General features: G+C 38.2%; 1 protein-coding gene across 1 annotated transcript in view; it reads left to right on the top strand.

Annotated features, from left to right (window-relative positions):
• LOC106878151 (protein patched homolog 1) overlaps positions 1-27,035 on the top strand; it is a 119,207-nt gene that overhangs the window by 60,836 nt on the left and 31,336 nt on the right. Inside the window, exons 4-6 of the mRNA XM_014927283.3 lie at positions 11,111-11,297; positions 20,931-21,000; positions 23,364-23,461. Coding sequence (XP_014782769.1) covers positions 11,111-11,297; positions 20,931-21,000; positions 23,364-23,461 — 355 coding nt within the window. The remainder of the gene's footprint in view (positions 1-11,110; positions 11,298-20,930; positions 21,001-23,363; positions 23,462-27,035) is intronic.

Below are 27,035 nucleotides of genomic sequence, written 5' to 3' on the forward strand. Positions count from 1 at the left end.
GTGACTTAACTTCTCCCTTCTTCTTCTTCATTCACATCAAACATTATCTACATTGTCTAGAGCTATTTTATCCAGCAGAACCTTTTTAAGAAACATAGGATCTGAAATAGATTTGTCTTCTGTTCTTAGATTTCTGGAATGTAAAAGAAGCAGACAAAGGCACTCTTGTTGGTCCATTATATTTTCTCATTAGCTGAAGGAGTCCATAGCAAAAGAGATGCATCCATTGAATAAAGTCTGGGAATTACTCAAAACAATTTACCATTTGTAATCTCGTAGTTTATTTTACCAATTATTGCTGCAGGTGGTTCCAGTTGTGATGGTGTAGTTAATGGAAAACTAATATGGGGTTTTAAGAATTTCAGGGAGTTGTGTAGATCTGTAGACCCACAAGAGGTTTGTGTTTCCTTGTCCTGAAAAAAAAGGGACTGCATAAGGTATGCACAAGAAATGTGATACACAAACATTCAATGTAAAAGATTTGTAGGGGCTAAGAGAGAGATGTATGATTTGTTTGTTGTCCCTAACACCACCACTGGTGTCATGTTACCAACATGCCCCAAATCACCTGCATTAATTCTTTTGTAATCATATAATCATCATCATCATCATCATTTAGCATCTGCATTCCATGCTGGCATGAGTTAGACAGTTTGACTGTAACTGATAAGCCAGACAGCTACACCAAGTTCGAGTCTGATTTCTCATGGTTTCTATGGCTGGATGCTCTTCATAATGCCAACCACTCCAAGAATGTAACTTTTTACATGTCACCAACATGGGTTCCAATTACATGACACTGGCATCAGCCACGACATATATATTAAAAAGAAAATGCACTGTTCATATCTTTTAAACCCCAGTGCTTATTTTTTTAAGTATGATACTTATTCTAATGGTTTCTATTGCTAAACTGCTAAGTTATGGGCCATAACTAAAGCAACACACCCACACAAATGTACACATATATACACCATAGGTTTCCACACAGTTTCTGTCCACCAGATTCTCTCACAAATCTGTGGTCAGCCCAGGGTTATAGTAGAAAATGTTTGTTTATTGCTTAATCAAGTGGAGGGGACAGTGGCCTTTCCAGAGCCTCTAAGATGGTTGGTTGTAAAGAAGGAAGATGTCTTCAAACTGTAGACCTAGCTAGAATATTTACAATAAAAGTGAACTCTGCTAAAGAGTCCAGAAGTAATGTTAAGAGTGGAGAGTCATTAAGTCTACCACTCTTGCTGCAGGAAGATTTGAATTCAGAACACAAAAAATGAGCTGGAACAAATCCCACAATGCATTGCATCCTGCCTGATAACGTATTGGTTCTGCTCTAGACTGGTTCTTTATTTATCAACCCCCAAAAGATAAATGCTACCATTGACCTTTGCAGGAATTGAACTCAAATTGAAATGAGCTGAAATAAATAGCATAAGACACTAATGCTTCTGCCAATTTGCCACCTAAAACTGAAAGCAGGGAGCTGACAGAATCATTAGCACACAGAGAGAAAATGCTGAATGGCTTTTCTTTCAGTTCTTTATATCGAGTTCAAAATTTCACTGAGGTCAACTTTGCCTTTCATCTTTTCAGGGTCGATAAAATGCGTACCAGTTGAGCATCTAATTCCTCTCTACTAAAATTGATAGCCTTGTGCCAAAATTTGAAACAGTTATTAAGCTAATGTTTGGAACATTATAACTTAAACAATTTTGACATAAAATTATAATGAAAGAAGGTTCTACTTTGCATATGAGGAGAGTTGTATTTCAGTGCAATATTCATTTATTCTTTTACTGGTTTCAATCACTGGACTACATGAAGCCACACATGCATGATTATATCAATCTTATAATTGTCCACTCTTTATGAGAGTCGGCTGAAAAGTTCATAGGCTGACTAAGATACTCTCATGGAATGTGACCAAATGGAGTTTATTTTGCAGTCCACATATGTTTTCCTCTGGTGTTGCAGTGCTTGGATCCTATTGGTGAAGAAACTTTCATCCTGTTGGTCAAAAAAGTTATCAACAGTAGATATGACGCAATCACTGCAATACTGGTTCCCAACCAAGTGTTTTTTCATGTTGGGAAACGGATGATAGTCACATGAGGCTAAGTCAGAAGAATAGGAAGGGTGGGCAACCAGTTCAAAGCCACAGTCACATACAGCAGCCATTGAAACCAAGTACTTGTGTGCTGGAACATTGTCCTGTTGAAAGAAGACCCCCTTTCATCAGTTTTCCCCGAGTGTTTGGTAGGACAGAAAGACAAAATTGACTTGAGTGTAAAGGGACATAATCAAGACAGAACTAAATACAAGTGCATTTTGTTGACCCTCTAATGATGCCATTATCCTTCGTATTATTCACACATTCATGTATAAATCTAAGAGAATGGCTTTCACACAGTTTATTTCTGTCTAGCAAATTTCACAAGGCTTCTCTCAACCTAAAGCTAGATTGAAGATGTTTTCTGTCACACAGTAGGACAGAACTCAGAACCATGTAGTTGCAAGGCAAAATTTTTAACAATTCAGCTATGCCCATGCCTATATACAAATAAATAAAGCCTAGAGCTGTGGTTCTCAAAATCCTTGAGTATTTTAGGAATGAATTGAAGCACACAAAAGAAGCAGCCTATTCATATTTAGAAATAATATATAGAAATAATATGAAAGTGTTAAACCCACTTCCCAATGCTCGACTGTAATTACAGCTCTAATGTAATTTTTCAGTAATGTAGAATATCAATATCATAAAATATTTTCATTGATGAATATATGCCACAAGCTGACTGATATGTGTGTGTGGCTAAATCAATTGGGAAATGTTTTGGACCAAGGTCTTCCAAATCACACTCACACTTTCAGTGAAAATGAAATGACACCAAACTCCAGTGGTTTATTCCCCGTCCCCATCCCATTTCACTCATACTCCCCACAAAATGCTAACCACAAGGCAGAGATCCTTGAATAATCAAGATGGTTTATTGTACAGGAGGAGAAATACTGAGTATTGTGACAGGTTTTGGTTGTGGTGGTGGTGGTGGTGGAGGTAGAGGTCCTCATGGTGGTGTGATTGTTGTGAAACAATGAATACTACTGACTGTTTAAATGGTAATAAAACAAACTGCCCTCAATAAGAAGAACAATGTTAAAAGGAAAAACAAAGTTTACAATCTAAGAACCCCGCCAGACTCACATGCTGATATATGTATGTATATATAGCACACAGTTTTAAGCATTTGAACAATTTGCTCATTAAGATGTATATAAAAGCCTGGTAGTTTGAATGGAGTTTGTTTTGTTGCTTGTGTCTGTGTACATGTGTGTTAGCTGGTGGCTTGTTGTATTCATGGGCAAGAATGGGCAAAAAAAAAGGTAAACAAATAAACACACACAGATATGCATACATGCATATACACATACATTGGGAAAGAATCAAACTGCCATTATATTTTGTTTATTTATTATACATGTGTGTATGTATGTGCACATACATATATACCTAATATATATAAATATATATATATATAATATATATATATATATATATATATATATATATATATATATATATATATATATATATATATATATATATATATATATATATATATGAAAGAGAGAGAGAGAGAGAATGCAGAGGGGAGGAGAGAAACGGCTTTTCCAAATGTGATGATAAATCTGCGTATTGTTATGGCAAGTGTTTTTACAGCCTTGAAATAGCTGAATGTTCTGCTCAAGGATTCATCGAAATATCAACAAGCACAATTCAATTCATACTGGAAGGAGGTGAAGGTCCCCCCTGGAGATGTTAGCCTCCCTCTTATTTGTTGAAGGTCAAAACCTGGTTCTGTCATTAGCAATGGAAGAATGGGAAGGGGTTATGTTGAATTAAGAGGAAGAAAGTTGTTGCAGTGCTTATAATAGGCTTATAGTTCTAAGCAACTATTTGTTTCAGTCATTGGACTGTGGCCATACTGGGGCACCACCTTAAAGGGTTTATTTAGTCAAATAAATCAGCTCCAGTACTTATCGTTTTCTTTTTGAGTTAAGCTTCTGCGCAGTTACTTGACATGCTAGAAAAAGAAGTCAAATTACTGTGCAAATATAGTTGGTGATAGGTAGAGCATCCAGTTATAAAAACAAAGCCCAAACTGAAGCATTTATGTGGAACATAGCTCTCCAACGTATATGGAGAGGCAATAACTCCCAACAAGAACCAACCTGAATTGTAACAACCTGTTTAACCCATCCCAGCATGAAAGCAGGACATCATGATGACAAAAATGTGCATATGTATGTGTGTTGGTCTTAGTCTGTATCTCTGTTTGCCCCATCCCAGACACCAGTGTTGTTGGTTACAATTTAAAACTTTAGATTTGATTCCCAGATCAAGCTGCACATTGTGTTGTTGAGCAAGGTGTTTCACTTCACATTGCTCTTGTTTGTTCATTCTGCTGAAAATGAGTACCTGCTGTGGCAGAAACAGCAGCAAGTGGTTAATCTTGCAACCAACTTCTGCCTCTGTCCAAGAAGAGACTTCACAGGCAGGAGCAACAAATGACGGCTTGGTATTGTGTTATCCAGTATAGGAAGGTTAGCTACTATGATAACCTGAATTACTCTGTTGATCTCAACTTGGTAACGGTGATGGTGATGAAACAGTGATGTAACGATGGTAGTATTGTTGTGTTGTTAGTGGTGGTGGTGGTGGTGGTGGTTGATGGTGGTTATAACTAGAGTCAATTCCATCAATCACATCCTTCCCAAAATGTGTAGCCATGTAAGAAAAGGGGATATCTTTATCATCTCTATCTTTATTATGCTGTTAATTTTTAAGAAAAAATAACGAAGCTTATGAACCAATTTGCAAGCTGACAATCCCAAACTAGTGGTGAAATTCATGTTTAACTTCAGGTTGATCTTTACATAAGAGACCTTGTGATCAAACAAGTTCCAGATATGACCATCACATTGCTTTCTTTCTTTCCAGACATTGTGTATCTAAGACTACATTATCAAACATGTCTTATATTTTTTTTTCAGAATATTAGAATAGGATTTGATGGAAATCTAGCCACTAGTAGGTAGTGTATCTTTGAAACAGAGGGAAAGGAGTTACTTTATTGACTTGTGGTAATGTTCAACCCATATCAGCATTAATCAAGCTAACTTACAACCATAAGACATTCCAACCATGGCTATTCCATCTTTTTCCTGACATAGTACACACTGGACTACATTATCAAATATTTCTTTGCTTTCTTAAGAGATGATATAACTGACTTTGAAGGCATTCAGCTGCTATTTCTAACAAGTTGGACAAGATAAGTGTTTCCTTCTTGTTGCTTAGGCTTGATTCATGGTGGGGCTATTTCTTTTTTGTCCAAGGACAAGCCTAATCAAGCCAGCCTATGATGAAAGGCATTCTAGCTATGACCAGTGCATTTGCTTTTTTATGGTTATATCAGATAATTTACATTATCCAGTATGTTCTGTCTGTATTGAGTATGGCAGTGTGATTTGAAGGAAATCTGGTTGCCATTTCTAGGAAGTCAAATGACCACATTGAGGCTCCCCACAATGGCTCATGGTAATGATGTACATTTGGCTGATATATAAGATCAGTTTGAGCTCCCTATTTGTTGATGATATTTGTAGGGAAGGTAATATAAGGACCAGGTGAGATAAAGAAAGAATCAATAAATCCCAGAACTGGCCAAGTTTGTTTTAAAAAAAAAAGGGTCAGCCTATTTATTTCACTGGAAATCTGTATAAAAGAGGAACATCTCAATATTTAATACTATTGACCCAAGCCCCCACCTTATCATACCTTCTCTTACCCCTCTTCCATTAGCAAGGACATCCAGGCTATTTCACATACAAAGAGCTCCGGAAGCAAGCAAGGAACACACACACCTGCCTCTCTCCATCTCCCGTCTTAGCAATGTCTTATAACCCTTGCTGCCACCATCACCACCACAACTCCCACCTAATATGTGACTTCAGTTGTTTTACTAGAAGGTAGATAGAAAAGTAAGATCACTTATAAGAACAGCAAATAGATTGGAAAACCTAATTAAAACTTCAAGTCTGATCAATGGGGGCGGGGTTGACATTAATCATCATCATCATCATTATCATTTTATGTTTATTATCCTTGTTGGTATAAGTTGTTATTGACATTGCATTTTATCCTTTTGGGGTCGATAAATTAAGTACCAGCTGAGTACTGGGGTCAGTGTAATCAACTATCCTTCTCCCCCAAATTTCAGGCCGTGTACCTATAATAGAAAGGATTATTATTATTATTATTATTATTATTATTATTGAGAGAGCAGTGCATGCCATCAAAGTGACACTGGGGTAAAATATACGAAGCCCAGTATACCCATCATGGCTACCTGTCTGATAAGGGTACACCAGGCACATGCATCACAACCAATGTGCGCGACATGGTGATCTCATATCAAGATAAACAGTGCATGACCTTGCAGGTGGGGCCCAGTTAGAATTTTCTTCAGGTCGAGTAGCCCATCCCGTTCAAAAGGTCCCTGAATAAGGTTTGTTTAAGGATGTTGAGCAAAACTCCCATGTTTCCAAAGGTGAATTATTCAAACCCCAAAGAATTCCTCTCAACACATGGCTATGATGCTCCCCCACTACTTCTGCTTGTGATCAGAGATGCACATATCGTCAGCCACCAAGGAACATGCTCAACTGGTTAAGGTCAAACAACTGACAAGCAAATCTGTGGTATTAAGCAGAATATTTGCTGTAGCCCATCTTTTATACCAAGACAAAACAATGTACATGATAACACTTCCAATCAGTTAAGATCAGAAGCCATGAGAGCCACTGCTTGGTATCGCATCAGGGCATGCTGGATGAAATGTTTAGCAGTATTTTGCCTGGCATTATGTTTTTAGTTCAAATTCCACCAAGGTTGAGTTTATCTTTCATCCTTTCAGGGTCAATAAAATAAGTACCAGTTGGACACTGGGGTCGATGAAATGACTCATCCCGTCCCCCAAAATTGCTACCCTTGTGGCAAAATTTGAAACAATGATTATTATTATTATTTCTTTTATTAGCCATGGGGGCATAGATGAGGAGCCCATTATAAGGACTGTCAACAATTTACATGGGGGAGGGGTTACATAAAAGATGTGGAGAAAGAACCCAAATCCTCCATTTGATATTTATATTAATTATAGATAGGCACAGGCCTGGCTGTGTGGTTTAAAAATTCAGTAGTTGTAGTTGTAGTGGCAGTGGTGGTGGTTTGTGTGTGTGTATGTATAGAACAGTTAGTGGATATATTTGATTAAGAGGAAATGTGTGTAATCAACAGGGTGAAAGCTGCTACTGTGTGCTAAGACACATACACACACACAACCATAGGCTGGCTGTGTCACAAGTGTGTATATTGTATTGTGGAATGGAAGGCAGGAGGGTAGGGAGGAGGTGGTGGACTTGAGGTTATGAGGAAGGTGAGTGGCAGAAGGCCCACACAAGAAGACACACTTGTCAAAGGGAATTAAAGTCATGGTAGTTGAGCACTTTAGGGGTGCTACCCACCTGTGATAGGGGAGAAATCTCTTACCCTAGGCAGTGGGGAGAGGAAGGAAAGGGCAGGAAGTAATTTTAAACAGAAAAGCCAAGGTTCAGCGCACACACACACACACACACACACACACACACACACACACAACAAAATGACACACCACATATATAATACACACACACACACACATAAAAGATAACCCATGTATCCTATACTACATTATATGTACACATATAAACACATATACATGCATTTACCTGTTTTTAAAATAACTTTGCTATCAATCACTAATTTAGTCAAACACCTTCATTTGTATGTCTGTGTATGTGTGTGTACATATATTTGCTTATTTTTTGAGTTTGAGTGTTTTTTAATCAGAATCTTGTTTTCAGTATATATAGAGAAAAAAAATGCATAGAACCACATATATTTATGAATATATTGTGTGTGCATACATATGTCTATGTAAACTCACGCATACAATACATGCATTAATGACATACGCACAAACACATCATATCAGACTAAAATATGCCCCGCAAAGAAGTCTCTGTTCCCTCTGTGTGGTCATTCAGTCAACTGAAATAGAAACCAAATCTCTCTCTCTCTCTCTCTCAAACCACATCCTATTGTCATTAAAAAGATGACCATATTCAATAATTTAGTCATAAATATATTGTTTGAAGCTATTGCAGGTATACCTTTGATCATAATTTATAGGTTTACTGAGAGCTGCATTACACATGGAAAATATTTCACCAAGTCATTAGAGTTGTCAGAGGAGGGTACAGTACATCTTTTGTACACTCACAAATATGTGATATGTGCTTGTATTCTTTTATTCCTTTACATGTTTTAGACTGTGGCCATGTTGGAGCACCACCTTGAAGGGTTTTAGTTGAACAGATTGCCCCCAGGACTTATTTTTTAAGCCTATTGGTTATTCTGTTGGTCTCTTTTGCTGAACCACTAAGTTACGGACATGTAAACACACCAACACTGGTTGTCAGGTGGTGAAGGAGGGACAAAGACACACAGATATATATATATATATGATGGGCTTCTTTCAGTTTTTTTCATCCATTCTGTACAAGGCTTTAGTCGGCCTAAGGCTATAGTAGAAGACCCTTGCCCAAAGTGCCAGGCAGTGGGACTGAACCCAAAACCATGTGGTTGGGAAGCAAGCTTCTTAACACACAGCTTCTGTATCTATAAATTGGTTAAAAATATACATATTTGTGAGAAGAAAAAAACTGTCTATAAATTGATGCATCAAACAACCATACTTGATGATAGTTATTCTGCCTGTATTGCACAGACATTTCTTCATTAGTCTAACCATTAGAAATGCAATTAAAAACCCTGATTAACCCACTGTAAACCTATAAATCAACACAAAATAGATGATATAAAATAGAAAATAATAATAATGGGCTTTGTTGAGGCATGGCTAAATTTATAGCCCTTTCCTCCCATGCTGTTTTACTTTTTATTTGTTATAATAAATTAGCCAGAGGAGAAGCAGGTTCGCTCTGATGAGTGATATTGATGTGATGGATGCCCACCCAGCCCGAACATCTGCCAGAAAAATGGTGGTGGGTCTAGTCCAAGTACTTGCAACAGAGTATTAAACTTACACCACTAATATGTAGGATGGGTTGTTTGTTAGAGCAATTTGCTCAGTAAGCTGAATATCCTTCCTGCTGTTAACCACTCAACTATGGAGTAGGGGGTACCATTTATATTTTTTTTCTTTTACTTATTTCAGTCATTAAACTTTGGCCATGCTGGGCCACTGCCTTGAAGAATTTTTAGTCATCAACCCTAGTAGTTTTTTTTTTTTTTAAAGCCTGATACTTACTCTATTAGATTCTTTTGCCAAACTACTAAAGTTATGGGTACCCAAACACACCTACACTAGTTGTCAAGCAGTGGTAGGGAATGAACACAGACACAATGACACACACACTCTCCCTCTCACACACACACACACAATATGATGGGCTTCTTTCAGTTTCTGTCTACTAAGTCCATTCAAAAGACTTTAGTTGACTCAAGGTTAAAGTAGAAAACACTTGTCCAAGGTGCCATGCAGTGGGCCTGAACCTGGAACCATGTGGTTGGTAAGCAAGCTTCTTAGCATACAGCCACCTTAAGCAAACTGGATTATGTAGAGTTGCATATCTTGCTGAAGAGTACAATACAAATGTGTAATAAGATAGCCAACAAGTCTTACCATAAAAGCTATTGCTCTATCACCATCAGCTCCTTAACACCCAATGTCAATTGGAACTGAAGTCTACAATGTTTTAGGAAGGGAAATGAGGTGTTACCATGTTCAATAGTTTTGGGATTGGCATTACCAGACAAAAAATGCCTTGTGGTTTTTGTTCCTGGTTTTTACATTGGCATCCTCTGTTTTTAGTCTTCTGTGAAAACATGTCCGGCTACAGGGAATATAAATTCGCTTGGAAATGGATGAGGAGTGGCAACAGGAAGAGCATACACACACACACACACGTTGCGTGATGGGCTTCTATAAGCTTCCATCTTACAAATCCTTTCTCAAAGCTTTGGTTGGCTCTAGTAAAGGGCACTCACCATGCAGTGTGATTGAGATCAAAACCATATGGTTGGGAAGCAACTCTTTAGCCACATACCAGAGACAGAGAGAGATGTTTTTGGTGTACATGTCAACTGGGACTAATTACCTGTGCAATGTTGATTAACTAAGAAAGTAATATGAATAGACGTGCTGTTGCCGTATAAGCCTTAAGATCAGCTCTGATTGAGCAGTTTGCCTGAATGTGTGTATTTGTGAAATAAAACTTGAAGTCAGTAGATCTCTACCATGGCTGTTGAGATCTTCTCTTCTAGATTATTGTTATATAGAAGGGTTTGCTAGGTTATTGTTTGGCTCCAGGCTGGCCCTGGTCAAGCAAATCATATAGTCAGAGACATTCCAGAGATTGAATATACATAACCATTTACTCTTTTCATAGTTTCAGCCGGGGGGGGGGGGGGCTGTGACCATACTGGAGTGATATCATTAATATGGATGCAACATTGCCCAATCTTCATATTTTGGTGGGGTGGTTGGGGATGGAGGTGGGCTACACCATTTCTATAAATAAGCCAGATTCTTGCTGTGTATGTTATTGAATTGGAATTCTTTTATCAGGCTTGATCCATCTGATCTAAAATGAAAAATGCTCTTTTCATGACCATTCCATCCCAACACTACATAATGCAGTGTGTCCCTTGTGATCTGAAAGAGATTTAACTTTAGCTAACATTTCCTGCAGGTCAGGCGATTGTGCAAAGATTGTCTTGTTGGCACATTTATAATGTAGGTCTGTCATTTCACCAAATGCTTATCTATCTGTCTCTTTATCTATCTATCTTTCTATCTATCTATTTACCTATGTTTCTCTCTGTTTATTATTTATAATTCTTATTCCTTATATTCTGAAATCTTTACTATGATTTCTAATAATTTACCAAATAAGTGATTTCTCTTTCATTTTTATCAACATGCAGAAGATGGTCGTCTGTCCAAAGAACGGGATTATACAAGGAAAACGATAGGTGAAGGAAGTGGTACAACGTACGAGGTCATTATCCAGACACCAGAAAATGGACTAAATATATTGAGTGTGGAGTCTATGTTACTTCACCTACAGGCTGTGATGGCTGCTGCGAAAATCGAAGTGAAGTTATATGATATGTAAGTATAGATGTTTTCTACACGGATAATCTTTAACTTTGATACGACATAACCCAAAGTGTAACCTTCCCACGTAATCTAGATATCATCAGCTTTCAACAATATTTAGCATTTACTCCTGTAATCCAAGTAATCCTTGAGTTTTGCTTGCCAAAATCGGAGAAAAATGTAAACATCAGTATGTTGACCTAAGGGACCCTGAAATGTTTGATACTCCACTCCCCACAGCAATTTTCCTGTACTCTCGATTTTTGCAAATGATACAAGTCTTACCGATACAGACCTGTAGTCTCCTTGAATGATATATGACGCTGGCCTATTGCTTGTTGATGTCGTTATTCTTTAGGGCTCACATCAGCCTTGATTGAACAAACCTAATTAAAGTTATCACAGGCTTTCGACCAGTGAAACCCATTAGCGTCGCTTCTCTTCCTGCAAACAGGGAATCCAGGATCACATTATCCGATATATTGTAATTTATTTTTAAAACGACACGGTGTCATTTCAGGTAGATTTGGTTGCAATTTCTGGACGTTCGAGCGACCACGTAGAAACCTCCTCCTTGGTTCCTCTATTAAATGTTATCTGGTACGTATCCTTGGCAGATAGATAGAATAAAAAGTCTGTCTTGAAATACTACCAGCAAAAGAAGAAAAAAAACCTTCATAGCTTGAATGATTTTAATAATAATCCTAATTAATCTAATTAATCCAGTGTTTAACAAGCAAACAATTTCATCTTCGATCCGGTACTCGTCAAGTACCGGATCGATTCGATATCCTTATAAAGCATATCAAATCTTTTTTCTTGTAAAAGATAAAATAACTAGTGTTAGTCATGTTGGTTTCCAATTTTGGCGCAAGTGCTAGATCGCCTCACTAATCCCTTTCTTCTTCAAATTCGTGGGTTTGTGTCTTTGAATACCCAAAGTCTACTGTACAAAGCCAGCAAGGAAAAAAATGCAACATTGGAAAAGTTAATATGGATAGGCTAGCGTCCTATTCGGGTGTGAAGTTTATCTTACGCATCTAAACATTAACAACTCAGGTTTAAGTACTGGCCGTGTACGATGGCCCATTGAAATTAACGAAAGGATTAACATTTTGTTCAACACACACACATTGGAAAGTGTGTTTACGTACACGGGCGTGCGAGCTTGCGGCTATTTATACAGTCACAAAAATACACACACACACGTAGAAATGTGTGTTGCTGTGATATATAACTGGCCCCAGATTGACACTCCAGTGTGAAGAGGTCTTTCAAGGTTTATGGTTTTCTGTCAGGAGGAAAGGGACTTAGTTGAATGTGAATATGTAGTGAGTGGTGGCGGAGGGGTAAGAAAAAAAAAAGGCTACGCCACACACGCGAGAGAGAATCTCTCTACGTACATACTCGCACGCTATTTTATAGTAAACCTTTTTTTCACTACGTTACTGATAATACTACGACTACTACATTTACGCATGGCATGCGTACTATTTCACTCTTATATATTTTGTAAGCTTAAACTTGAAAGTCGATCTTAACAAAACTGTCTTCCATTGGGCCCTAAGAACCATCAAGCAGGCCGGCTACCACCATCATCTTCTGCTCCTCTCATACTATAAACTTCATATATTCAACGGATTTCTCTTTCAAGTTTGCCCCAAGACCTCCCTGAAAGAACACACAAGATTTCCTTCTCCATCACGGTCTAGTCACTACAACAAAATAAACAGTCACTGTCTCGCTCTCTTTATCTACCTGCCTGTCTATTTATCTATCTATCTGTCTGTCTGTTTCTCTGTCTGTCTGTCTCTCCCTTGTCCCTCCTCGTTTCTCTCTATAATACCACGCTCTTCCTATCTTAGTTTACAATGTTAACTGAAGACGAGGCGGAGTGGGGCTCGCTTGAAGGGGAAAGGGTTGAGATGAAAGAAAGGAAAGAACGAAAAAAATAACACATTAAATTTATAAATGTTCTCTCTTCCATTATTATACATTCTACACAGTACTCCTGGTTGGCATGGTCTTGCGTATAAAGTAAATGGTCTTGCAGTAATTCACTAGTTACTTTTGCGATCACTGGACTCTTCATTTGGCAACACTTGAATATATAAAATTTTGGTCAGGTACTAAGGTTTAGTTTCTATGTTCCTAATATAAATAAAATCTATACTAGAATCCAAGGGAGCATAAATTGCTCTAATCTATCAGACCTGTGATCAAAACCTCCCAGCCGTTTTATTTTCCAAGACTACAGAATCCAATGTGTATAAAGATAGCGGAATGAAAATTTGGCTGCTATTTTTGAAAGGTCGGACAAGTACATGAAGTCGCTGCTCTGTGCGCGTCTACGTTGAAAGAATAACCAAAATCTTCACCAAACCATACCTTAATGTCTTAAAAAGTGGGAAGCATATTAGATAATTACCGTTCAGAGTAAACTGTTGCCGCTAATCATCATAGGCCGGCCTATTCAATCGCACAGTTGGTGGTGAGGTACTAAACTTATGTAGATGACATCTAGTAGACGCACGCACATGTTCATATGTGTACTTGGGTGTGTGTGTGTAGGCACATGCGTGGCTGTGTGGTGAGCTTGTTTTCCAATCACTAGGTTCCGGGTTCAGTCCTGCTACGTTGCACCTTGGGCAAGTATCTTCTATAGTCCTGGGCCGACCAAAGGTTTGTGAGTGGATTTGATAGACGGAGACTGAAAGAAGACCGCGTATATTCATTTCTGTTTGTTGTGTCTGTGTGTGCCCCCCACCGCCGCTTGACAACCGGTTTTGGTTTGTTAACGTCCCTGCAACAGAGGCTCGGCAAATGAAGCCGATCAGGTTTTAAAAAAAGTTCTGGGGTCGATTTGTTCGACTAAATGCTTTAAGATAGTACTCCACCATGGTCGCAGTCCAGTGACCGATTATCTGGTCATCTGGCCTCGGTGGCCTAATGGCCACAAGCAAAACACACGCACACACTCGTGTATATATATATATATATATATATATATATATATATATATATATATATATATATATATATATATATATATATATATGGTCGCGTTGATTATAATGAATAATGATAAGAAGAAACATATTCTACATATTGTATCGTTAAATTTACTCAGCTTGTTTTTTGTGTCATTTCTTTAGAAGACATGGTTACGTAACTGTCTCTTTTAAAACAGAATCCGTGGAAACTCCGAGTAAATATGTGTGCGTACGTTAAAACGTACTCGTTTTCTCACACCCATCTTTCACACGCTTCCCGTCATTCAAATATTTTTTTCATTCATTCATTTATTAAAACACATTCTCTTTTTCTCTCAGACATAAGCACATATACACAGCTTATAGCATGCTTTATTTGGCTTACAACTCTCACTGCTCTATCTTCTTTTCACCACCCCGCCATCATATTTCCTCTTGCTATCACCTCTTATTACCCCCCACTCTCTTTTAGAAGGTTTCTTCTTCTGTTTCACTACCACCACCACCATCACCAGCAGCTCCTCCACTTTACTAGGTTGTGTGTGGCAGTGTCAGTGAGTTCAGTTGAACCAGTGCAAGATACCTCGATGGCATGGTGGTGGTGCTGAAAGGAGGGGGGGGGGGTTTAGAAAATGAGGAAAGAGGGTTAGTAGAGGATGTTGCTGAGAGAGAGGGAATAAGGTGAAAAGCAGGTGGGAGAGAAGTATGAGGGATGAAGGAAAGAGATGAAATGAAATAGAGAGAGAGAGGTTCCCGAAGGTGAAAGATGAAGAGGAAATTACTTTCTAACTGACCACACACAAGGGCTCTGCTTTATACAAATATTCTAAAAGTTTTGAATCGGTGATCTTTTAGAAAATTGATCCTGACACCAATATTCTAGTGGTTCTCAACCGGGTCCACATAAGATTTTGTTAAAATGTATGTGCAATAGGTTATACTTTTTACAATATACAAAATATTTTAATAATTTTTATACAATTCCTAATAATATTTAATAATAAAAATATGAGAGGATTTTTTAAACATCGACTGGTTATGGAAGTTCAGTAGTGTAGAATAGTAATCAAAGGGCTCCAATGACTCAAAATGATTGAGAACTGCTGTTCTAAGTGTACTGTATTTCTGTACGTTTGCATTAATGTGTGTGTGTGTGTGTGGTAAGTTGACAGGAAGTGCTTCTGATGAATACTCTAGAGCTAATTGCTACGTGAATAGTTCCAAAGTTACTAATTGCCGTTTCTGTATTATTAGAAGTAAGGAGTCTTTATGGCTTGATCTCCGTTGCACATGGCCTGCAAAGACCGAAACCTGTGAGGTTGACGCAGTTTATTTTGTTCTTGAGCATACAAATTGACCACTACAAGAGCAGAGGGAGAATTCCAGATGTTTGACGTTCTGGGAAGGAATGATTGAATATAGTTATTAGTTCAGGGCCTTGAAGAGATAGATACAGTATGGGTGATTACGAAGAGATACAAATGGCCCTGATTTGAGGTAGTTTGAAACTACACAGCTTGAATATCTGAAGGGTGGACATTGGAATTAGACACTGAGGGAAAATGGCTGTAACTTTTTTATTTTTTAATTTTGGCGATTTTCGTTTTCGATAATGTGTTTTACATGTCACGGTCATGCGATCCCCCCCCCCCACAAAAAAAATTTTGGACACAACTCCCTCACCCCCACACACGGGGGGGGGGGTATTTATTATTTTATTTAGGCGATTTTCATTTTTGACGTGTTCTACATGTCCAGGTCGTACCCTAACCCTAACTCGCCTTATTTATTTAATTTTTTTTACGGAATCCCACGTTTTAGGCTATGGAGATTCCGATTCTGAAAAAAAAATTGTTTGAAAAATTTCAATTCCCCGCCCCACCAAGCAGGCTATTTACATGCTAGAAATAACAGCCAAATCTGGTTAGGGTTAGGGTTAGTTTTACCCTAACCCTAACCCCGTTTGCCAAAGCGCATTTTTTCTTTCATATTTATTTCATATAAGGTGCACTTCAACTACTACACTATTTTTTTTTCACTTTTTCCACCGGGTGTGGATCTATATAAAAACCGGGGGGGGGGGGGAATTCGAAATTTTGAATTTGAGATTTTTGAAAATTTTTTTTTCAGAATCGGAATCTCCATTGCCTAAAACGTGGGATTCCGTAAAAAAAAAATAAATAAGTGTGGGGGGGGGGGAAGGTTCAGATTACATATAGTCCATCTGGACCAATGCAAGATTTGGATTGTCCGCGTTTAGCTGTTATTTCTAGCATATCAAGTTTCGTGGTGGGGACTCCACATGTAATCCTTTTTATGTTTCAATATAAATGTAAGCCGTTCATTTTCACATCTAAGTTGCGAGAAGGCTATTCGTACGACCTGGACATGTAGAACACAATGTCAAAAATGAAAATCGTATATTGGAATTATGTATTTTTAAAATTATTTTTACTGATTAGAACCTGACTTCTTTTCTCCCCCTCAAACGTGTAATTTGTTGGATCGTGTACTTTTTAATAGCATTGTGTATATATTAATAATATTTACTGTAATTTTGTTTTCATGTGACATTATTTTCGCTCATCTACTTATCTGTTTTCGTGTTTGGCAAAGGTATGAACGGAACCAGAATGCAATTTCTCGCTTTCCTTAAACTCGTATTGCCACATAATCTGAAAATTCTGTGTGGTCCCTCTCAGCTCTTTATTTATTTACTTGCGGTTGCAATCAGAAAAGCAACGACAACGCATTATTCCATTGTCATGTTATCGGTATCAAATCGATCGTTCATACCGATTATATTTGAACCATACCGCCCAGCTCCGCGTCTCTCTCTCTCTCTCTATTTATCTATCTATCTATCTCTTTTACATGCATGCATTGGTTAAGAAGCTTACTTCGCAACCATGTGGTTTCGAGTTGAGCTCACTCGCGGCACATTGAGCAAGCGTCTTATACTATAGCCCCTGGTTGACCAATGCCTTGTGAGTGAATTCGGTAAACGAAACTGTGTGAAAGCCTGTCGTGTGTGTGATCCATCGTTTGATAACCAGTATTGGTTTGTTTGCGTTCCCGTAAACTAGCTGTTCGGCAAAGGAGAAATCGATAGAATTAAGTATCAGACTTCAAAATAGTACTGGGATCGATTTGTCCCACTAAAACTTTTCATTGTGGTGCCCAAGCATGGCCGTCGACCATTGAGTGGAACAAAAGATTAAGGACATTGCGCGCGCGAGAGAGAGTGTTTGTGTAATGAGTACAGGGATGTGTAGCTATATTCTCCGAGCTTTAAGGGAGATAACTCTATTCGCCAATCGTTTAGAATTCTGCGATACTACTCCATCACCACCACCGAGTAACGAAGCCATAGGAAAAGCAGAGTTAGGTTTACATGAGATCAAGCGCAGGAAGTGCATTTAAGTACAAATGCAACGAACCAAAATACAAATTTCGTGTTTATGTTGATTTTTCTTTGGAAATTGAGAATTAGCTTGAATGAATTCGACTTCAACGTATAAATGATACCTATTTTATCGACATGAGACCATGTCAACTGCTGTTTTATCGATTCCCAGAATGATGAAAGGCAATATTGACCATAGCAAGATTTGAACTCAAAATGTAAAGATCTAGAACAAATACTTCAATCTAGAATATTGAGAGAGCATCTTAGTAATCTAATCGATAGTGCATTGTTGATATTGATACTGTAATTTATTGGTATTAATGTACCCCATTAGATTCGTTAGCATTTTCTATTGCTCTATCAAATCAGTCTGTGTGTATGTTACCACTGCAAGCAATCAACTTTACTTTAGTTATTTGATCAACTACATAATATGATCATTAAGTTATTTGTGTAAGTGGCTGAGTATTCCAAAGAAACTTGTCCCCTTTATAGTCCACAGGTAGAATCACTGTTAGTGGTGTCACATAGTTGGATCTTTGAATTACAGATACAATCCATATAATAGGCTTCTGCACAGTTTTCGTCTATCTTAATTTCACTCACATGATATGGATCAACTCATGGCCAAAAGACACTTGTCCAGGACACCACACAGTGGGAATGAACTCCAGGCTTCATTTTGCAAAGAGAACTTCCTAACCATTCAACCATGCTGTGGCCATACATTTAGAAATGTGTACAGTCATAAATGCACTCATTTTTTTTTTCAACCTTCAAATCCTTAAAGCTAATCATTCAAATACAAGTTATCACTAGTTACACAGAGTCAAGCAGTTGATGTTTAAATCTCTTTATTTGATCTGTGTGTATCCTTAATAGATAAATATTCTAAACAATCTTTGAAGATTGCTTTCTGGAATAGAACGTTAGATCAGTTACAACTGTCACTCACAAAATGGTTAATTATTCTCTTTATTAAAACAAACAACAATATCAACATTCACAACACATGTTATAATTCACAACGTATCATTCTAAGCTTAGTTGCTCTTCAGTATTATACTGTATAATAAAGTTTGTAAGTTGTTTACGCTGCATTACAAAGGTTATGGACATACCTAACTTTTATACCTCTATTTTATAAAGTTATAAATACTCCCAGATGGTAGCCATGTGGTGTAGATGGTTTATCTCTTTAACTGCATTTCATTAGAAACAGGCTCCTGTCTCTGTCTATTATCTATACTGTTAAACATTGTCTGCTAATAGCACCACTTACATTTCCCTAGCGATGAGAACATCTGACCAGTTTGTGACTGAGTGCAAAAGAAAAGAAAAAAGTACAGAAAATAAACTACATCTTCTAAAACCAAATTGCAATTTTATTCTTATTCTTGAGGAATTCTATCATCATCATCGTCATTATCACGATTTTAACATCTGTTTTTTTATTTTTATTTATTCTGTTTTGTTTTTTCTGTGCAGGGTATCTTTGAAATCTATCCAATGGGTTATGAGTCTGCATACAATACATCATCTTTTTACAATGTTCACCACTACTCTACCAGTTTTTCTAAGTGCATTCTCTACTCTGTATGTGTGTGTGTGTGTGTGTGCACATGTTTGTGGATACATATGGATAGAGAGATACATATATCTACCCTTCTACAAGCACCCATCTGCTCTGACCCAGAACACTTCTTTTACAAAGTGAGCTGCTATGCAGTTGGTCCATTTTCTAGAAATATTAACCATGTCTGTATCAGATCACTGCTAAACAGCTTTACTGTGTCTGGGAAAAAGTGATGTGATGGAACATTTTGGGGCATATGGGTGCAGGTGTGGCAGTGTGCAGGTGTGGCAGCTTGCTTCCCAACCACATGGTTCTGGGTTCAGTCCCACTGCATGACACTTGGGGCAAGTGTCTTCTACTATAGCCTTGGGCCCACCAAGGCCTTATGAGTAGATTTGGTAGATGGAAACTGAAAGAAGCTTGTCATATATATGTGTGTGTGTCTTTGTGTCTGTTCCCCCACCACCACTTGACAACCAGTGCTGGTGTGTTGACGTTCCTTTAACTTAGTGGATTAGCAAAAGAGACTGATAGAATAAGTACTAGCTAGGCTTAAAAAATAAGTCCTGAGGTCGATTTGTTTGACAAAAACTTTCATGGCAGTGCTCCAGCATGGCCGCCGTCAAACAACTGAAGCAAAGGCCCCTAAACAACTACAGCAGCAACACCCTTTTCACCAATGATGCCTGCACCATTAATTTATATTGCATGTTACATATCTATACCAGTGTTTTTCAGTATTTCACTGCAGAAATATATAATAACAAAGAGAGTGTGTTGGATTTCTTTTTGTCTGTCTGTATGTCAATATCTATTAACCTGACTTTTTCAATGGCTACATCATCATCATTTAACATCTGTTTTCTATGCTAGTCGGAGTGCTGCACCAGGTTCCTGTCTGTTTTTGTTTGGTTTCTACAGCTGGATGCCCTTCTTAATGCTAAACAGTCCACTGAGTGTACCAGGTGCCTTTAACATGTCGATGACACAGGTGCCTTTCATGTGTCACCAGCACTGGCCATGACTACTATTTCACTAATCTTCTCAAGTACAGCAAATGCCCACAATCTTGGTCATTGTCATTGCCTCCGTGAGACTCAAAATCTGAAGATGATATTTCACCACTTCATCCCATGTCCTCCTAGGTCTACATCTTCCACAGGTACCCTGCACAAATATTTCATTATTGAACAGATAGTTGGAATAGATTCCAGCTTCCCCATCAGAAAAAGCCATTTGGCCCAAGCAAACATTTGAAACATAGATGTAAGACAGTAATAAACACAAAAATAAACGATATATTTAATGATCACAATCAGTGCATGGTTGTTTATCATTGTTTAACTCTAAGCTAGCTCTGGTCTGGTTGAGTAGACCTAATCAAAGGCATCACATCCATATCCACTTCATGCTGTTTTCGCTGACTCTCTAGAACTGTATTACCCTATGTACCCCTCCCCCCCTACACAGACAGACACCCTTTTTGTTTTCTTTAGATGTCTATTTCTTGAAGATCCAATCATTGCTTAGAAGTTGCCACTTGGCTCATTTGTGCCCTTATTTCTTGGTAAAGAAGATTCTTCTACAATACAATAGGTTGGGGGGTGAGGGGAGGGGGTTCATAACGTTTATGCTAAATATTTTCTTTTTTAATTTTATTTTTACAGAACATGGTCTTTGCATGATATTTGTTATGCTCCTTCATCAGATATATTTGTGCAGCCATATCTTGAGAAAGTAAGTATCTCTGATTATTTCATGCAACTCAACTTCACAGACAATATCTACATTGATGTAACTAATGAAAAAACATATATATTCTTTTACTTCATTGTCTAAGTAATTTTGCAGCAAATCAATCTAATCAGCTGTCGAACGCCGACGAAGGGAAATAACCCTGAAATCCGGATACGTTCGTGCTGCTGATCAAGGTGAGAGGGATAACTTCCCTTGGCAAACAGGACACAGTCGTGTGTCGATAAGCCAGCTGGAGGAGATGTCCTCCTGGGGCTAAAAGCAACAGTAACATCCACCCCTAGGGGTCAGCCACACTTAAGTGGCAATATACTACACTTTATCGTGCAGTTACTGTTAATACTTCATTTAGAGAATTAACATTGCTTGTTTTCACCTTTTCAATATCAGTGAAGAATTTCACTGGAAAAGAAGATATAAGGTTTGCCAGGTTTTTGTCTCTCTCACCAAGGTCATCAGCTGTCGAACGCCGACGAAGGGAAATAACCCTGAAATCCGGATACGTTCGTGCTGCTGATCAAGGTGAGAGGGATAACTTCCCTTGGCAAACAGGACACAGTCGTGTGTCGATAAGCCAGCTGGAGGAGATGTCCTCCTGGGGCTAAAAGCAACAGTAACATCCACCCCTAGGGGTCAGCCACACTTAAGTGGCAATATACTACACTTTATCGTGCAGTTACTGTTAATACTTCATTTAGAGAATTAACATTATATATATATATATATATATATATATATATATATATATATATATATATCTACAGAGTTTCTACAGCTGGTTGGCGTTAGGAAGGGCATCCAGCTGTAGAAACTCTTCCAAATTAGATTGGGGCCTGGTGTTGCCATCCGGTTGCACCAGTCCTCAGTCAAATCGTCCAACCCATGCTAGCATGGAAAGCGGACGTTTAAACGATGATGATGATGATATATATATATATATATATATATATATATATATATATATATATATATATACGTGGCTTAGTGGTTAGAGTATTTGGCTTACAATCATAAGGTTGTGAGTTCAAATCCTAGTAACCTGTATCCTTGAGCAAGACACTTTATTTAACATTGCTCCAGTCCACTAAAATGGCAAAAATGAGTAGTATCTGAATTCAGTATTTCAAAAGGCCAGCCTTGTCACATTCCGTGTCATACTGAATCTCCCTGAGAACTACGTTAAGGGTTCACATGTTTGCTCAGCCACTTGCATGTTAATTTCAGAAGCATGCTGTTCTGTTGGTCAGATCAACTAGAACCCTCTTCATTGTAAGTGACAGAGTGCCAATTTTATATATATATATATATATATATGACAGGCTTCTGAACAGTTTCTACCTACTAAATCTCTCTTGCAAGGCTGTAGTAGATGACATGACACATGCATAAGGTGTTATGCAGCAAGACTGACACAAAGCTACGTACTTTTCATATTTCATGGCAAGTCTCTAGAACTACACAAGGCAACATGAGATAACAATCGCGATTCCTCTTGAAACTATCCACTACCTTACATTATAGAAATGACCAGTCATATTGGTTGAGTAGCTAAAATAATATTAAGTTCATCTCTCATCATTTCCACTACACTGTAATCATGACTTGAGAGCAGACAGGAAGACAGTGGTAGAAAGATTTTATGTGGTGGTTTGCAGTGCCAGGAAGAAAGAACTTCAATTCTCTGACCACCTGATCCAGTTTTTTTATTCTTTTACTTGTTTCAGTCATTGGATGGCATCCGTGCAGGAGCATCACTTTCAAGAGTTTAGTTGAACAAACTGGGTTCAGTCCCACCACTTTGGCACTTTGAACGAATGTCTTTTGCTGTAGTCTCAGGTCAATCAGTAATTCATGCATGGAATTTGGTTGATGGAAACTTACAGAAGCTTGTCATGGTGTTTGCATGTATTTATACTGTTTACATTTATATTCTGTAGCTTAGCAGTAAAAAAAAAAACAGATTAATAAGTACAGGGGACAATGTCCTCATGATCATCGTCGTTTAACGTCCGCTTTCCATGCTAGCATGGGTTGGACGATTTGACTGAGGGCTGGTGGACCAGGAGGCGACACTAGACTCCAATCTGATTTGGCAGAGTTTCTACAGCTGGATGCCCTTCCTAATGCCAACCACTCTGAGAGTGTAGTATTCGAGAGTGTGATCTATTTAATTCTTAAAGGTGGTGCTCCAGCATGGCTACAATGCAGTGACTGAAACCAGCAAAAAAAAAAAAAGAAGTTTTTAATTAATCTAATTGGAATATTTTAGTGATCTAACTTCAAATACTTGTTTATTATTTCACTGGGATTTTAACAACTAATTTTTTTCCTTCTTTTCTCGATAGATTCTGACTGACTTGTTACCATGTATGATTATAAGTCCTTTGGATTGCTTTTGGGAAGGAGCAAAGCTTTTTGGACCTGAAAATCATTTGTCTATAATGTAAGTAAACTATTTCTCTCAATTTTTAATTAAATATTGTTTTAACATCTTTGCTTGTATAAGTTGTTGGGCCTACCATGTCTTGATTTCATCTTTTCTTGTCTTTATCCTGCACCACTTCATATCATCATCGTTTAACGTCTGCCTTCCATGCTAGCATGGGTTGGACGATTTGACTGAGGACTGGCAAGCCAGAAGGCTGCACCAGGCTCCAATCTCATCTGGCAGAGTTTCTACAGCTGGATGCCCTTCCTAATGCCAACCACTCCGAGAGTGTAGTGGGTGCTTTTACGTGCCACCAGCATGAGAGCCAGTCACACGCACAAGGGCCAATGGCCATTTTCTTCAGTCCTGCATCATCTCAATTGCGAGGGCTAGCATCGAAAGATCTCTCCTCACCAATTTCTTCTACCCCCTCATCTTCTTCAGTCTTCATACCTTTCTCTGTCAATAAGTGCTCTCCTCCTCTACTGACGGCACACACCACTTTTTCACTAACAGTTTATTGTCTATTCCCATTGCATGTCCTTACCTACACATGTGTTTGATATTTAGTGTGCTCAATACAGGAACCCCTACAAAGATTGTTAGAACTAGCCAAAGGATGAAAAGCAATGTCGACCTCAGCAGAATTTGAACTCAGAATATCAAGATGGAGGAAATACCACTAAGCATTTTTCCCAGTGTGCTAACGATTCTGCCAGCTCACCACCTTCAGAAATAATGCCAAATCTTTCTCATATCATACACTAAAGTACTACTGATTGAGGATGATGGGTTGGTCTAGGGCTATAAATAGATGACACTTGCCAAATGTGCCATGCAGTGGGACAGAACCCAAAACCTTGTGGTTGAAAAGCAAACTTAACCACCCAGCAGGTCTACAATACTCTGTCATTTCATCACATTAACATGGGTGGTAGCTTAATCTATTATTCTCACCATTACCTGTTGTTTTATCCCATGACAATCCTGAACCAACAGACCTGTGATCTGTGATTCCCAATGTGGGGCATGGTAATATTTTGGTGAGGCATGCATAGGGTTATGTTGAATTTTTATACCTTTTGTACACAATGTTTAGTATACCAATAGAGAAAGGGGGCAATTTGAGAATAAGTTATTAAAAAACAAAATTTTTTACATCCCTTCTGCGGACGATTTTATCAAATTTTGGACACTTTAGAGGCAACAGGTCGTTTTCATCTTATTCATTGATCACAGGTAATGATGAACTGTGACTTTCCCATATTGTTTTAAGGCATTGAGATGTGATTTATAAAAAGATTTGTTTGCTATTTCTAGCTGGTTGAGTAACTACACAGAGGCTTTTTTTGTGAATATATCAGGAGTATAGCAGTGAACCCAATCAGTGCTCAACCAGCACCAGAACACACCCACTATATTTTTCCTATGTACTTTGCTTTTTCTTTTAGCCTTTTGCACTGCATCCACCCCTTTGCCCTTGCTGATTCTCCCTCCCCTTATCTTACATTCTCTTTTTAAATTACCACATCATCATCATCACTGACAACTCCCACCTCTACACTAGTCCATCTAGACCACCAAGTAAGAATGGTACCCCACCCATTATTTTTTCGACATCGCCACTACTACTACTACCATCACTAGGATTTCTAGCTTTCAACCAAGCAGTCAAGGTTCAAGTCTTAGCAAGGGAGCTAGATTCAATGAGCCAATGAAGTCAAATCTCACATGCCTTACCCACCATTTCTTGTGAAGATGCTACTGATAAAAACTACCTGTATTTCATCACTCTCTCTATTAGAAACAATAACCAATTCTCACTCAAATTATACCCTCTGTCTTTAAAAAAAAAAAAAGGAAAATATTTCCATTGGTCATAGTGCCTCTCTATCAGGATTGATTCGTGACAATAACACCACCATTATCAGTGCAAAGGTTTGTGTGTGGCAAATCAATCTATTTGAAAATACTAGCAACATCACTAAATCACAACATTAATAAAAGACACTGCAAAATGTAGTGACTGAAATAGAGAAACTAGATAGGTACAACTGGAATGACTCCTCGCATAAGTAGGTCTACTGGATCAGTTTTCACCTGGGGCTAAACAACAACAGCATACTACCACTTCAAGGATATGTAGGTAACAAATAATGCCATAAGCAGACCGCTGCTGCTGTCACTATAATCCTCCTCCTACTACTACTACTACGACTACTGCTACTTCCTCTACTGCTGTTTGTACCACCAGTTTGGTCTGACTGATTAACCCTGATACTTTTATGGGTTTTCTCTCACTCTTTCTCCTTCCCTTCTCTTCATGCCTGCTGAAATGCCCCTTCCCTCCTTACCTATACAGCTCAGCTTAGCTTAGGTGCCTGCCACCACTATTCACCATCATGGGTGGTCTACACAGATTAAAAAATACTGTTGCTGTTGCTACTACTATTAATACTACTATTGCTACTACTACTAAGTAATTATAATGGTTTCTGATTGAGGCTCCAGGATGGGAATTTTGAGGGAAGACAGCTAATTGATAACCATGAACTTCAATACTTGACAAGTACTTTGGTTTATAAGATTCCAGAAGGATGAAAGGTGGAATTGATCTTGGTAAGAATTGAACTCTGAATCTAAAGAGCTGGAACAAATACCACATTTTGGTTCAATGCTCTAATCATTCTGCCAATCTGCCACTTGACTATCAAGTTTTTATTCACCAGACATACATAGGTATTTTTCCAGAGGTATGGCAACCAGGAATCAATGACAAAACCTGTAGTGGATGTTCAGCTTGCTAGAAATAGCAGTCAGAATTCCTTCAAAATACACATCTTAATAAAAGAAAAGGACATTCGATTTAAGTGTAGATGTGACTAAGTGGTTGAATAGTTTGCCTCCTTACCTCATGGTTTCAGGTTCAATTCCACTGTGTGGCACCTTGGATGAGTGTCTTCTAATACAGCCCTTGACTAACCAAAGCTTTGTAAGTGGATTTGGTGAATTTGTAACTGAAACGGTTATGTGTATGTGTGTGTGAGAGAGAGCTTGTATGTTTCTATATTCTTGTCTTAACATCTTGTGATAAGTGTATATGAGTGCCACTGTTACAGAAACAGTGTCATTGAGATAGACAGACAGACAGACAACTATGTGCATGTCAGCATGTGTATATCTCTGTATGTCCTATCTATGTGTCTCTAATAGCCATCTTGTGTCTAAAACATTTAGTTGGCAGATAAAATGTTTTGCAGTATTTATTGTGGCTTTCTAAACTCCTGAGTTTAAATTCCTCTAACATCAACTTTACTTTCCATCTTTTGTGGTTAATAAAGTAGCACTAGTCCAGTACTAGAGTTGATTCCCCCACCTTCTCTTTCTCTCTCTCTCTCTCTCCTTCTGTGTGTGTGTGTGTGTGTAGGTAAATTGGCAATGTTCAGACATGTCATGATGTCCTCCTAATGGCTCCATCAGGAGTCAAAGGCTCCAATGAAAGAAGGATCTGCTAATCTATCCCTGTCCAAAGTCTTTTATAGGTCACATGTTTACTGTTGCTGGACCAAGGGAAGTAAGCATGAGTCAC

This window comes from Octopus bimaculoides, chromosome 7 (genome assembly GCF_046866305.1).
Source record: "Octopus bimaculoides isolate indiv1 chromosome 7, ASM4686630v1, whole genome shotgun sequence".
In the NCBI taxonomy this organism is placed as follows: domain Eukaryota; kingdom Metazoa; phylum Mollusca; class Cephalopoda; order Octopoda; family Octopodidae; genus Octopus; species Octopus bimaculoides.